Below are 13,235 nucleotides of genomic sequence, written 5' to 3' on the forward strand. Positions count from 1 at the left end.
GAATGAATGTACAATGTGAGTGAGTGAGTATTTACAGATCGAAAGGAAAAATGAAAAACACTCACTGCATGAAAAATAAATAAATTGAAAAAGAAAAACGCATATTTTAACTATAGTTTTAAAAAACCCTGTAATGTTCCAGAACAATCATTCATCATCCAAACGACGTCTTTTATGATTATTTTCTGTCCCGGCATATAATTTAAGCTGCTCGCCAAAATTCAAAAATGTCTGTGATAACTCACTAGCGTCCCATTCGGTGCTAATATCTTGGATTCTCTTGAGGTAAAGATTGTCAATATCGATGGTATGAGATGCAGTTGGCTTGCTAGAACCACAGAACGCCAATTCAGTATCCAAACCTAATAACGAAATTGCTTGCCGTTTCATATCTTCATTGTCACTGGTCATTTCCATCAATAAGAACGCTTTTGTGGCGGTGTCTTCTTCAGGGAGTCCCACTTTGAATAACTTATCGAATTGACATTTAAAAGAAACGGTCTTTGGACGACAGTTAGGCAAATAATGGCCTCTGATCTTGGTAACTTCTACATTTACCGCGAAGTAAACTATAACCCCCCATTGTGAATCCGGGCCACATTTGTCACACTCGCCTGGCTCGATGAGAAACCCATTTGCTTGATCACAAGTTTCAAAAAAGAGTTCCAAATCAACCCCCGCTTGGATGCAAGAATCGGTCATCAAGTGGAGTAAGTCTGAAGCAACATATTGTCCTGGTTATCTGTTAGTAATTTAGAAATAGCACAAAAAGAAGAACTTTTGCTAAATGAAGATTATTCTAAACCATACCTTTTTTTTCCTCAGGTAATGTGATTTGTTTTTTACAGAACAAACAACCAATAAACAACGAATGAACGGCTATGGAACTGATAGTGCCATCTATAAGACAGGTCAATTTTTTGCCAGACTTTTTAATCGGTTTTTCGGTGGATGTGGTTAAATCAATACTCATTTGGAAAATTATGGAGTGAATTCTTGGTTGAGTAATTTTGATTCTGGGAAACTTGAGGGGAGGGGGTTCTTATAATGAAAAGGTCATCCCTTCTTTTTTTTTTTGTCAGTCCCCCCCCCCTCAATTTAAGGATGGTACTTACTATCTTTAATAGATTCAGTGTGGGAAACTGTTGGATCACTTAAAAGTTGGTGTTATTTAAGGATTATACCACCACGGTGGAACGTATGCGTGCCCTGATTTGGCAGTTTGTTCGCTAATTTGGGATAGACGGAGTGTGATGTTTTAAGAAGGTTAATGGGTTCCTTCTTGTTAAAACCTCGAATTGACTTCAGGGTGTTAGTGAAAACGTTTAGTTTTAACGGAAATGACAGTTCTGATGCATTTAAGGAACCTTCAAAACCCAAAAACGACAATAGAGTTGAATTTGCAGTATACGAGTTGGGTGGTGAATAAGTGAGTGCTGTACTTACTGATGAAACTGAAGGTTTAATTCCCTAATAAAATACATCACTGAGTTAAATTCAGAGAAGCACAACAATGAAGTCATCAAGACTGGTTATAGATTACTAGAAATTTCTTAGTCAGAACGACTAATGTTTCTGCGATGCCCCCCTCTGTTGAGACGGTTACTGGCAGTGTTGATGAAGATTATGACAAGGAATAATCCAACAATACAGATCATATCACTACTAATATTTCATAATCTATTTCTTTGAAACCATGACACTTCAAAAAATCATAAGTAAGTTTAGACACTTTCTGGAATTTACAAATGGGTGATAAAGTTTTTGAAGTGGTTCCCTGGTAAAGTTACAATTAAGTGATGGAGTTTGAGAACTGATTCCCTGATCAAGTGGTGGGAAACAAGGAGTCGGTTTAAATCCTTAGAATTGTTGACGATTATTATCCAAAGTTCAATAATGACTTTGGCTATTGAATTGATTTCCTTTGTGGTTTTTTGAGTTGATAAATTTTTAATAGAATAAACTTGCGCTGGTGCGATAAATTCTGGTGGATTTATAAATTACAGGCGGCTGTTAAAGATAGTGATGAGCTACTTACTTGTGTTTTAACTGCTCTTCTTAGCTATTACTACACCCATGAATTATGTAGCGCATTTACAGGACAAACGCAGCTCAAGGCATTCTATTAACTGTCCTCATGAGAACAGGAAGCAAAGGATTATCAATCGTCGAGAAGTGGGGAGATGATTGAAATAAATTGGAAAGTAATTGGATGTTACAGTGGGTGTACAGGTTGGGGTCAGAGCAAAATAAATACTATTGGTAAGCAACTCTTTGACACTCGCAATTGAATTTATGATTTGAATCATAATGTCATCACCACAAACAACTAGAATATTTTGGTTCACAGGATCAGGAAAGCTTTTGTAGAAAAAATAAGTATCGTCTTAAATGGGTTTCCAGACTCTGAGGAGTGTCTTTAGTGCCAAATATTTGCTACTGTGCAACTATTACTTAATTAGTAGGGTGAAAAAGAGGAGGTTAGTGTTGTAATCTCAGCAATCTTACCGTAGACATTATACCAATAAAACTTATATTACTTGTAGATTAATTACTATAAAAACAAAATAAAACAAACACAAAATAAACAAACTAAACCACCCATATTTATATTCAGAACTTTAGCTTTAATTTAAGTTATTAAGTTCCTTAAGTTTCTTTACTAGAAACTTCTAAATCAGGGATGGTAAAAAGTGTAGCAAAAATGTACCTGATGTGTTTTTTACTTACACCTCTAAACAAATTGAAAACTACACATATGCGTGACTATCACATGAGCTTCACACTTTTTTTTTTCATTACTACAGAAATTGTATGCTACTGGAATTTTTATGAACCATATACTTAAATCCTTTGCAGTTATTTCTAGAGAGTTGTAAACTAAAATTTACTATAATTAATATAGTCGAAAAGTCACTGTATTTTTTTTATTTGTGTATGTATGTTTCTCCTCACGAGTCACGAATCATGTGATACACTTTCTACACCTACACTTTCTACACCTACACTTTCTACACCTACACTTTCTACACCTACATTTCCCATACACTTTTTACCATCTCTGCTCTAATTCATCTTAGAAATTCTTCATGTTCAGGGTGGGTCATGCATACCAAATATAAGGCGCCCATAACAAATCATCCGGAACCTTCTAGACTAATCCGGAATGCTCTATAGGTAACTTTGGCTTGTAATTTTCATATGACCATTTCGGATGAATCCGGATCGAACCGGAACCTTCCGGAATTTTCTAATACATTTTAGGACCCAAATATCACCATAGATTCCGGATCTTTTCCAAACTTGCCAGAACCATTAGAAAACTTAACAAGCATAGATGTGTCATATTTCAATAATCATGACAGAATGGTTCAACTCCTTCAAACTCTAATTCAAGTGTTTATATTTACTTTGCAAGTGAAAAAAAGTATCAAAAATACCATATAAGGTTATTTAGTATAGTGAATACAGCACAATTTACAAATTCAATTAAAATAAGGCCAAGCTAATATTCATAGTATAGTAATGTACTATGTTAAGGATTTTGCTAAAATTAGTTGCTAGCACATATCACATCGTATTGAAATGTTTATGAACATATTCATGAGCATATTCAACATTTTGTCTATAAATCTGTGATTTTTGGAAAACAAATCAAAGCTAGAAGCCATCAATCAACTGTAAATCAAGAATATATTTTTTCCAGCTAAATTTTGGTGAAAAAAGATGTATATTTCTAAGTTTTGATGTAAAAAGGAACAAATAAAAATGTTTAATTTAATAAATACTACGCCTTTATTCAGTTACGCATTTAGATTTTTCCATCAATTCAATAATCAGGCTTTTGTTTGGGTAAAAACCCCATTCGTATTGAAGAGGAAAACTAACTCTCACGTTTAAAGAATCAGCAAAAGACTGAATAAGGCCAGGATTCTTCAAAAACTCTCTGCCAATCAAAGCAAAATCAAAATCACCATTCTCTACCATATCAGATGTCAGTTTGAGATCATGAGATAAACCACCAACACAAGCAACTAAAGCAGTATCTCCGACAGCTTTCTTTATTTCTTTAGCAAATGTAGCATGGAAAGCAATCTTACCTCTAGATTTTTGCTTATAGTTGTTGCCACCTGAAGAAATATCAAGCATGTCAACTCCTTTGCTGACGACAATTTTAGCAAGCTTAATAGAATCGTTTATCTTCCACGATAAAGGATCATCTTCTGCATTTTCACTGGCATTGAATCTAAGCAATAATGGAAAATCTGCAGAGATTTGGGATTTGATTTCATCAATAATTTCTATCAAAAATCTAATTCTATTTTCAAATGATCCACCATATTCGTCATTTCTTTTGTTGGAGACCGAACTTAAAAATGAGCTTATAAGATACCCATGAGCACCATGAATTTCAATCGCATCAAATCCAGAAATATTAACAGCCCTTTTAGCAGCCAAACCGAAGTCTTTTATAATTCTCTTTATCTCCGTTTTTGTTAATTCTTTAGGTACCATATAATTACCATTAGGTCTGAATTGAATTGCACTGGGGGCAACAACGTCTTCAGGCCAACCACCTATGGATTTATCAGCTATTTGTTCCAAATGAAGATACATGGCGAGACCACTAGCTTTTCTTCCAGCGTGACCGATTTGAATAGCCATTAATTGCTTTTGAGCGTGAGCAAATTCAACAATATCTTTTAATTTTTTAGCTTGATCATCAGTCCATATTCCTAAATCCTGAGGGGATAATCTGCCTTCTGGAGATACAGAAGCAGTTTCAACGATTGTTAACCCCGGGCCCCTCATAGATATAGAGCCATAATGGATTAAGTGAAATGGTGTTGGCTCATTATTAGGGCCTGCGGAATACATACACATTGGAGAGACCCCAATTCGATTATGTAAGCTCAATTTTTTCAAATTCAAAGGTTTGAATATTTTAGGAATTTTATCACTATCTTCCTGTCGGATTGCAGTGCCAGCTGCGAACTCGGGCTCTGGTAAAAAATAATCAACACATTCAGAATCGGTGACTTGTGTAAAACGGGACATTTTCAACTTGGTAAATTTTGTGATTATTAAAATCAGAAATATTAATTTTCGCTGTCAAAACTTCACGTACTTAAATCTTTTATACATCCCTTAATACATTATTAAGCAGCTGGCATTTCGATTACTAATAATCATGCCTGATATGATCGTCTGGTGGTATTTAACCATCTACCAGGCTCAAAAGGGAAATCTAATAGATGATCATATCTCCCCGCTCATCCATCACCTCCATCACCTCCATCCTTTCCATCAATCCTTCCCATCTCCAATTCTATTTGTCACAGTGATTTTGTCTACATAACTTAAATTTAAATGCATTAAGCGCCTAAATTCAGGAATTTTTTTTGCTAACCTTCTCCTTTTCGTGTCTTGCAGCGCATGCCTATAGTGTCTCTTCGCTAGAGACCTCTGTGAATAATTGAAGTGAATTTATACGGAATATTGAAGTTGTGCTGGCATAAAACACTCTTGAATTTTACACCTATCACCAATAAAGTTGATGTTCTATAACCTCCATAGTAGGGTAGTCTCTATTTATGCACCACAGAAGCAATAATTAATAAGCAAGCACATGGATTACAAATGTACTTGAATCAATAAAAAGGCAATGATAATTCGCAAGCAACAAAATATTCAATACGTAAGAAAGAATTGGTTATACTGTTTCTTTCCAAATTAGAATCAATTTGTACTAACTTGATACCAAGTACTACTTCACTTTGTTCAGCGCACTTACACCCAAAACAGCTCATTAAAATGTCCGTCACAAACACTGTTTTTCGTTCTACCAAAGGTAAAGATTTTACCGACATCAAAAGCTTCAAAGAAGCTATTCCTAAAGTTGGAAATCATGAAGTATTGATAGAGGTCAAAGCTGTTTCTCTCAACTATCGTGATTATGGTGTCTCAAACAGAACTTACCCATTCCCAACCAAAGATAATGTTGTTCCTTGCTCTGACGCTGCTGGTAAAGTTGTTGAAGTTGGCAGTGGTGTTCAGGATTTTGCTGTCGGGGACTCTGTTATCAGTGTTTTCGATCCTACTAACCAGTATGGTGTTCAAAGAACCTGGAATTATGGATGGGGTGCTCCTCAAGACGGGTTTCTTCAAAACTTCAAAGTTGTGCAAGCTGAGGGTCTTATTAAGTTGCCATCTGATACACATCTATCATATAGTGAAGCAGCATCTTTGGTTTGCACCGGTACTACTGCCTGGAATAGTCTTTATGGTGGTAAAAGATTTACTGCCGGAGAAACTGTTTTAATGCTTGGTACCGGAGGTGTTTCTATCACAACCTTGATTTTGGCCAAAGCGGCTGGTGCAAAAACCATTATTACTTCATCCTCAGATGAGAAGTTGAAGTTGGTCCAAGAAAAATATGGAGCTGATTTCACCATCAACTATAAAACTCACCCAAATTGGGAAAAAGAGGTTTTAAGAATAACCGAAGGTCAAGGTGCTGACTATGTCATTGAAAATGGTGGAAGTGGTACTATTGAGAAATCTATCCTTTCAACTAAAAGAGGTGGTGATATTGCACTTATCGGATTTTTATCTGCCCCAAAAAGTCTTCCAGATGTTTGTTCATTGGTTCTTGGAGGAAGCGTATCCTTGAGGGGGATTGCTGTTGGATCCAAACAATTGCTGGAAGAATTAGTTAATTTTGTGCATGTCAAAAAGTTACATATGCCTGTTGAAAAAGAATTTGGATTTACCGAGGAAGAAGTTCACGCGGCTTTCAAGCAATTGGAAAGTCAATCTCATATCGGGAAGATTGTCATCAAGGTTGCCTAAATCTCTTGCTGAATAATATGAACTGTTTCTTATTAATATTTAACTTTCTGACTTTGTGGGGCTTTTTTTTATTCAAATTGCAGAATTTATTATTACTGAAGAAAATTGGACAAAAAAAAAAAAAAATACCATAATATTTCAATAAAACATTACAGTGTTTTCATTTTTTTTTTTTTGTCATTTTTTTTGCTCTTTGTTAGTGAAAAGAGTTGTTTTTGTAAGCATAGATCAAAATGCTTAGATGCATGTCTGCAAAATCCCTCGTAACTCTCGCCTGTAATACTCTTCGTAGCCTCTTTGACTCTTGGAGTCAATTGTTCTTTTTTACTTAAGTTCGATCTTTTAACTTTACTTTTACAAACAGTCCAGAATTCTTCAATTGCATTCAAAGCTGGAGAGTATGGAGGCAAAAATACAAGTTCCAATCCAATCAGTTGTACAAGTAACTGTAGATCACGTCTTTTATGTATAGTTGCATTATCAAAAACTATATATTTCATAGCTTTTAATTCTTTATTTGCTTCTATCTCTATAAGTACTGCTTTTACAAAACTGTAGAAATGATTAGCGGTAGTACCTCTACGTTGAGTTGCAGAACTACTAATATCAGAATCAAGTTTTCTTTTCTTCGAAGAAGTGGATCCTGGAGTTCTTACATTTAGACCTCTAGTTACAGGAACCGTAAGAATAGCTTTTTCTCCTACTAGAGACCAGCCATACTCACGTCTCATGCTGATGTTGAAGCCAGCTTTATCTACAAATATACAATTTTTTGTAAAATCTAGTTTATCTTTGTATTCTAAAGCCCATTCGAATCTTTGTTCTTTTGATTCTTCCAGACTTCTTTTTAAAGCCCACTTAGAAATACGTTTAAGACTAAATTTACAAACTTTGGCATTCACATTATCAAAAGACTGTTTGAGACTTTGTAACATAATATCAAGAGTAGCAGTAGCATCATTTTTTATCAATTCTTGTAAGAATACTTAATGTTTTTCAATAAGAATTGGTTTGCGACCCTGTTTTTTGGGCTGCATAGTAATTCCGTTGAGCAGATTGACTACAAACTTATTCCAATTTCTCTTCCAAGTGTAAGCTGTTTGTAAAGGAATATGCTCCATTTTTGCTGCTTTATAGGCGGAATATCCTCGTTTTACTACTAAATTCCAAAATCTTTGTTTTGATGCATCATTATACTGTCTGTAAGGTCCTCTATATTTCTTATCTTCTACTTGCACTTCTATTTTATTATGTGCTCCTACAGTATACATTTCTTGATATGGTAAGATAATATCATGGTCACGTCATGGTCACTGTCTAAATCGGATAAGTTTGTAATTCCTTTATATTCACTGTAACTGAAGCAAGCTTCAAGAGGTGATATGTCACTCTCTAAAGTCATTTGCCGTGGGTCCTCAATAAATCTATTACCAAGGCCATCGATGTAACCATCGCCAAGGTACCTACCTCTTACTTCCATATTTAGTAAATGGTTATTACTGTGGTTACACAAGGATTTTTTTTTTTACTTGCTGCTTAATATAGAGCTTTGCCTAGAGATATTAACAATCAAATAGTGACACTATTATTAGGAAAATTCAGCTGTTTATATAGAGCCAATGAAATTGAGTTACACCGTAAATCCGTTCCCTATATTAAGGATATTACCGTAAACCCGTCTATCCACAGATATTCTGTTGTATTCATTAGTCATGTATTAGTAATATTTTCTGTGTTTCAGTGAATAGCAGATAGCAGATAGCGAAAAAATGACATAACCTACATGTTATAAAATATAAAATCAGTCATTTAATTTGTGTTATTGCATATATATATTGTAATATTGTTTCAATATTAGTGAATAATTTGGTATGAAAAAAAATTAATTTTTGGTTTGAAATTTTCTACTTGAGTGGTATGAACAATTTTTACAAATTGGTATGAAAAATTACCGCTGTGATGGTGTGAAAAATACCGCAGCGGTTGGTACGAACAATTTTTTTTAATTGATATGAAAGTTTACGAGCGTTGGTATGAAAAAAAAATGAAAGCACTGTACCTAACTGAGTGGATGGGTGATGAGAGTGTATCACCAAAGCAGTCTACAAACCGATTATCAAGATCCCCCAAGCTGTGTGCTTATAATACATATATATATCCCTGATATCATGTATTATAAATACTCTCGTCGTCTGTCTAAATAACAAAAAAAAAAAAGAAATTCTCGCTGGCGATGTTACCCAGCCTAATTTCCACACCCCCTTCCTCCTGCAGCCTGGTCACCCTGCCTTTCTTACACAGTTCATCAGGAAATCGCCGCCTCGCCTCGCAACAGTCAGGTGAGATGTTGCCATACTCGCTGGCGACGTTTGTGGTTATAAAAGTGATAAGATCCCCCCAACTTTTGACGGGCCTCGATTGCGGTTTGTTTTACCTGTCAAATGGACCCTATATCGCCCAGTTTCCACTGGGGCAAACCTCCCACACAAATGAGTTGAACTCCCCTTATCTCAATACACCCATACTTCCCCTCGCCCCGTTCCTTATCTCTTTATGAGCCCTGGGAGCACCCTGAGAGTCGCGCGAAATTGCAATCCCCCCGGGATCGTACCCCCATGTTGTCTGCAAATCATTAGCGTTGTACACATGACTAATAGCATGGGAGTTGCAAATGGACCGTTATTCATAACATTGATATTTTTGCGATTGGCGGTAAGTAGCGAAATTAATGATTCACCGTGCGTCTTTTGTAACTATATTGTAATAATTGGAAAAAAAAAAAAAAAAAAACGAGTACAAATACCTGTAGATTTGGCCTAGTTATGGCAGATTATTCAGTTTTTCTTTTTTCATTTCATTATCTCAAAGCTCTTTACATTGATCTTCTTTTACTTTAAACTATTATCCCAGATTTTTCAATCATGAACGGTACTACTGTCTACCCAGAAGTGTCTATTGACGATATCTCCCTCTCTCTCTCTTCCACAAAGTTGGATACCACCGTTGTCGACGAAAGATCGTTATCCAGTAATGATTCGGCCCCTACTGCAGACTCTATTTGTGAGCTCGAGTTCCCTGAATCTTTTGAAGATGATAAAATCAGATCATTCAAAGAATTCCGTTCGATGATCCCATACTTACAATCCGGAGACGCTGAAAAGGTATTCTTCAACTGCTCCAGTCAAATCCTATTGAATAACATCGTTGTGAATGCTATCAATGACTTCTTCGCTAATCGTTCAATGTCCCCTGATGCTGAGTTCATGGTATTTGATAAAACCGTTGAGGAAACTAGACAATTATACGGGAAGTTGCTTGGGTTGTCTGAAGATGATGCTGATAAAATCTGTTACACCAGAGATTCCTCTGAGTCATTACACTTGATTCAAGAATCTTTTCAGTTTAAAAAAGGCGATACCATTTTGATGATCGATAACGAATTCCAGCACAACAATTTGAGTTGGTTGGGATTTGTGGAAAACCATCCAGAGCTTGAATTGAACCTCAAGTTTATCGATACTAATGGCGATAAGAACTTTATTGTGGACGGTGACTCTATTGCCCAATATATGGATGAATCCGTCAAGGTTTTGTCATTAAGTTTGACCATGTACCAATCAGGGCTTCAAAATAATGTCAAATCTATTACCTCCAAATTCCCAGACGTCCACACTATTGTCGACTTGACCCAAGATGTTGGTTTCCACCCAGTAGATGTCCAAGACCTTGGGTGCTCTGCTGCTTTCTTTAGTTGTTTCAAAGGGTTGTCTGTTCCTCAAGGTCTTGGAATTCTTTACATGAACTCCGAGTTTTTGAGTTGCACCAAGACTTTACCACCGTTTGTCAACATCAAAGGTCTTGCCAAATTCGATTCTAATGCTGGGGCGATCGTTGAAGATTTCGATTTAAAAGCTTGCATCCATTCTTCCAATGCCTTGAAATATGAACACAGCAATAAACCAAACTTACAAATCTACGCCAGTCATGCCATTCTTGGGTACTTACTTAATGATTTGGGTATGGACAACGTTGAAAAATACTTGAAGTTCTTGCGCACAAAAATGGAAGCTACTTTATTAAAACATGGCATAGAATTGTTCGATGGTGAAACTAAATCTCCAAACATCGTGGTGGCCAATATCAATAACCCTGAATGGATGAAATTCTTTAAAAGCAAGAAATGTACCGTATCGCAGTTCAGATACATCACAAGATTCAGTATTGGTATTTACAATTCCGTGAAAGATATTGACGCATTGGATGCTATTTTGATGGAAGGTGTTGAAAAAGGATTGAAATTCTTGGTTTAGTTTTCGTTTTTGTGTTGTTTTTAATTGCTTTACATTTTTTGATCTTTTCTTAGTTATTTTTTTTGTTGCTATTTTGTGGATTCATGCTTTTTAGACTTTTTTGGCTTGTCCTAACTGACAAATATATTTACTATTCCTATTATTATAATTATTATTGAAAAAGTGTAAAGAAAGACCAGAGCTCTTAAGATTCAAGCCGAATTCGCCCCGTGGAAATGCAAATCTTGCAATTCAGAAGTGAGGCAATCGGAGGGGTTTAATAATGAAATACGACTAATTTTTTTTTTTTTTTGCATCATGATTCGGAACCATCTCAATATTAGAAGGCACTGACTTTCTAAAAATTGTATTCGTATTGTTGTTGGCTTTTAGAACAACTATCTACTAATAATTTTGACATTTCATTCTATTGCTTGTTAAGAAATAACAACTCCCTAAATTCATATAACATTTAAATGATCATTTCGTCGGATTCCACATAAATGTCCCCGGTTAAACCCTTCAATGGTTATTAACCTGAATCCTCAACATCCCTTATACATAAATTTCAATAAGTTGCTGGTACACCACACCACCCACTCAAGTAATAAGTTGATTTTTTTGAGCCGTCAATCCTCTCATCAATTCTCGAATCCCCCTGGGGTTTGATTCCTTTGTCATAACAACCTTCTCAGTTTCTTGTTCTATTCTGGGTTCTTGAATCTTCACCATGGCCAGGTGGAAAATTCTATTTGACTCATTCTTCTTCATCCCTTTCATCCCTTTCATCCCATAATCGACTGTAAGTCCTGGTGAAGCTTGGGTAGTCAATGTACTTTGCTGTATTAGGATCGATCTTCTCGGCCAGAATCGTTAACGAAAAAATCTCACCACCCACCTTCTCCTTGGCCAATAACGTGCGTAATAGCCCAAACTTTATTTTCACCTCCCCCCATCTCAATACTTCCATTAATTGCCCTAGCTCCTCTAATTTAAGACGTCTATTTTCCCAGCTCATTCGGGAAGTGACTTTGTAATTCAAAATTGTGTCCACCATAAAACCACCCCCATGACCTTCGCGTAAACATGATCCTTGCATCACCGTGGTGATCAATTCATTAATGGAACTTGAGAACTTGAATACCGATAAACTTCCTGTAGCATCGATGATTTTCCGTTGGAACAGTGTAAAAGCGCACAACGTTTTGGTATCCTTGATCAATCTTTCAACATCAGTCATGTTTGACCTCAATAACAAGTTCCCAAACCGATAACTTCTGCAAATGGCTCGCAATTTCGTCAACCAACGAACCACCCTGATGGGGTCCTTTGTATCAGAATAAACCAATTGATCAACATCCCCAATGATCGAAGGACTGTCGAGAGGATTGCCAAGAATTTCTGGTAATAACAATGGGTTGTTTGGATTATCGCCAATTGTCTCAGTCACCATGTGTTCCACAATGCATTCGGTGGTGATATACCCTTCTTCTTTCAATTTCATGTTAACGACTTCAATGTTCATTTTATTTCCCTCGTGCATTTCCAAGTATCCTGGAATCTTGAAAAACGGATTGATTTCCTGTTTAGTTGGCTTATTATCACCCATCCTTCTCAGACTTTTTTCCTGTTTCAATGAAGGGCCATTTTCTTTTGCATTATTCTTCTGTCTCTGGGGATCGCCATTTTCTTTTGTATTATTCTTCTGTCTCTGGGGATTACAACGATCTTTCTTCAATTTCGAATTCATCGTCCTAGTCTTTGTTCTGATATCATCAAGCTTTTTATCACCCTCAATGCTGAAGATCAGTTTATTCAATCGTTCCACAGATTGTCTCAAATTCTCAATCCGTATATCAATATCAAATGAAGGGGCAGTATGGCCAAGACTCAGTACAAGTTTTATTCTTTCTCCATGATTAGAGTTAATGTAAGAATAAGAGTATCTCATAATGATTGCCAAAATGGACTGACAATTTGTAAATCATACTTTTTCTTAAACATTTAATGAGAAAAGATTTCTTGCATCATCTTCACGATGGCTTATTATAATAAGTTCTTGTGTGCACGTGATATAGCATTGGGTACGGAACC

At 36.0% G+C, this 13,235-nt stretch overlaps 5 protein-coding genes across 5 annotated transcripts; 2 read left to right on the plus strand and 3 right to left on the minus strand. All coding sequences in view use genetic code 12, as the record gives it.

Moving 5' to 3' along the window:
• Positions 1-147: 147 nt before the first annotated feature.
• On the minus strand, positions 148-702 carry DASC09_030100 (uncharacterized protein; the record flags this gene model as incomplete). The annotated part of the gene is made up of 1 exon (XM_064996613.1): positions 148-702. The coding sequence occupies one exon, from the start codon at positions 700-702 to the stop codon at positions 148-150; it is 555 nt and encodes a 184-aa protein (XP_064852685.1).
• Positions 703-3,795: 3,093 nt separating this feature from the next.
• On the minus strand, positions 3,796-5,058 carry DASC09_030110 (NADH:flavin oxidoreductase/NADH oxidase; the record flags this gene model as incomplete). Its single annotated transcript, XM_064996614.1, has 1 exon — positions 3,796-5,058. One exon carries the CDS (start codon positions 5,056-5,058, stop codon positions 3,796-3,798), a length of 1,263 nt encoding a protein of 420 aa, XP_064852686.1.
• A 571-nt stretch (positions 5,059-5,629) lies between these two features.
• DASC09_030120 (zinc-dependent alcohol dehydrogenase family protein) lies at positions 5,630-6,852 on the plus strand (the record flags this gene model as incomplete). The annotated part of the gene is made up of 2 exons (XM_064996615.1): positions 5,630-5,642; positions 5,786-6,852. The coding sequence occupies 2 exons, from the start codon at positions 5,630-5,632 to the stop codon at positions 6,850-6,852; spliced, it is 1,080 nt and encodes a 359-aa protein (XP_064852687.1).
• Positions 6,853-9,773: 2,921 nt separating this feature from the next.
• Positions 9,774-11,162, plus strand: DASC09_030130 (uncharacterized protein; the record flags this gene model as incomplete). The annotated part of the gene is made up of 1 exon (XM_064996616.1): positions 9,774-11,162. One exon carries the CDS (start codon positions 9,774-9,776, stop codon positions 11,160-11,162), a length of 1,389 nt encoding a protein of 462 aa, XP_064852688.1.
• Positions 11,163-11,898: 736 nt separating this feature from the next.
• On the minus strand, positions 11,899-13,092 carry DASC09_030140 (uncharacterized protein; the record flags this gene model as incomplete). Its single annotated transcript, XM_064996617.1, has 1 exon — positions 11,899-13,092. The coding sequence occupies one exon, from the start codon at positions 13,090-13,092 to the stop codon at positions 11,899-11,901; it is 1,194 nt and encodes a 397-aa protein (XP_064852689.1).
• Positions 13,093-13,235: the final 143 nt, after the last annotated feature.

The sequence above is a fragment of the Saccharomycopsis crataegensis genome, assembly GCF_037102585.1.
Source record: "Saccharomycopsis crataegensis DNA, jcf7180000000083, whole genome shotgun sequence".
In the NCBI taxonomy this organism is placed as follows: Eukaryota; Fungi; Ascomycota; class Saccharomycetes; order Ascoideales; family Saccharomycopsidaceae; genus Saccharomycopsis; species Saccharomycopsis crataegensis.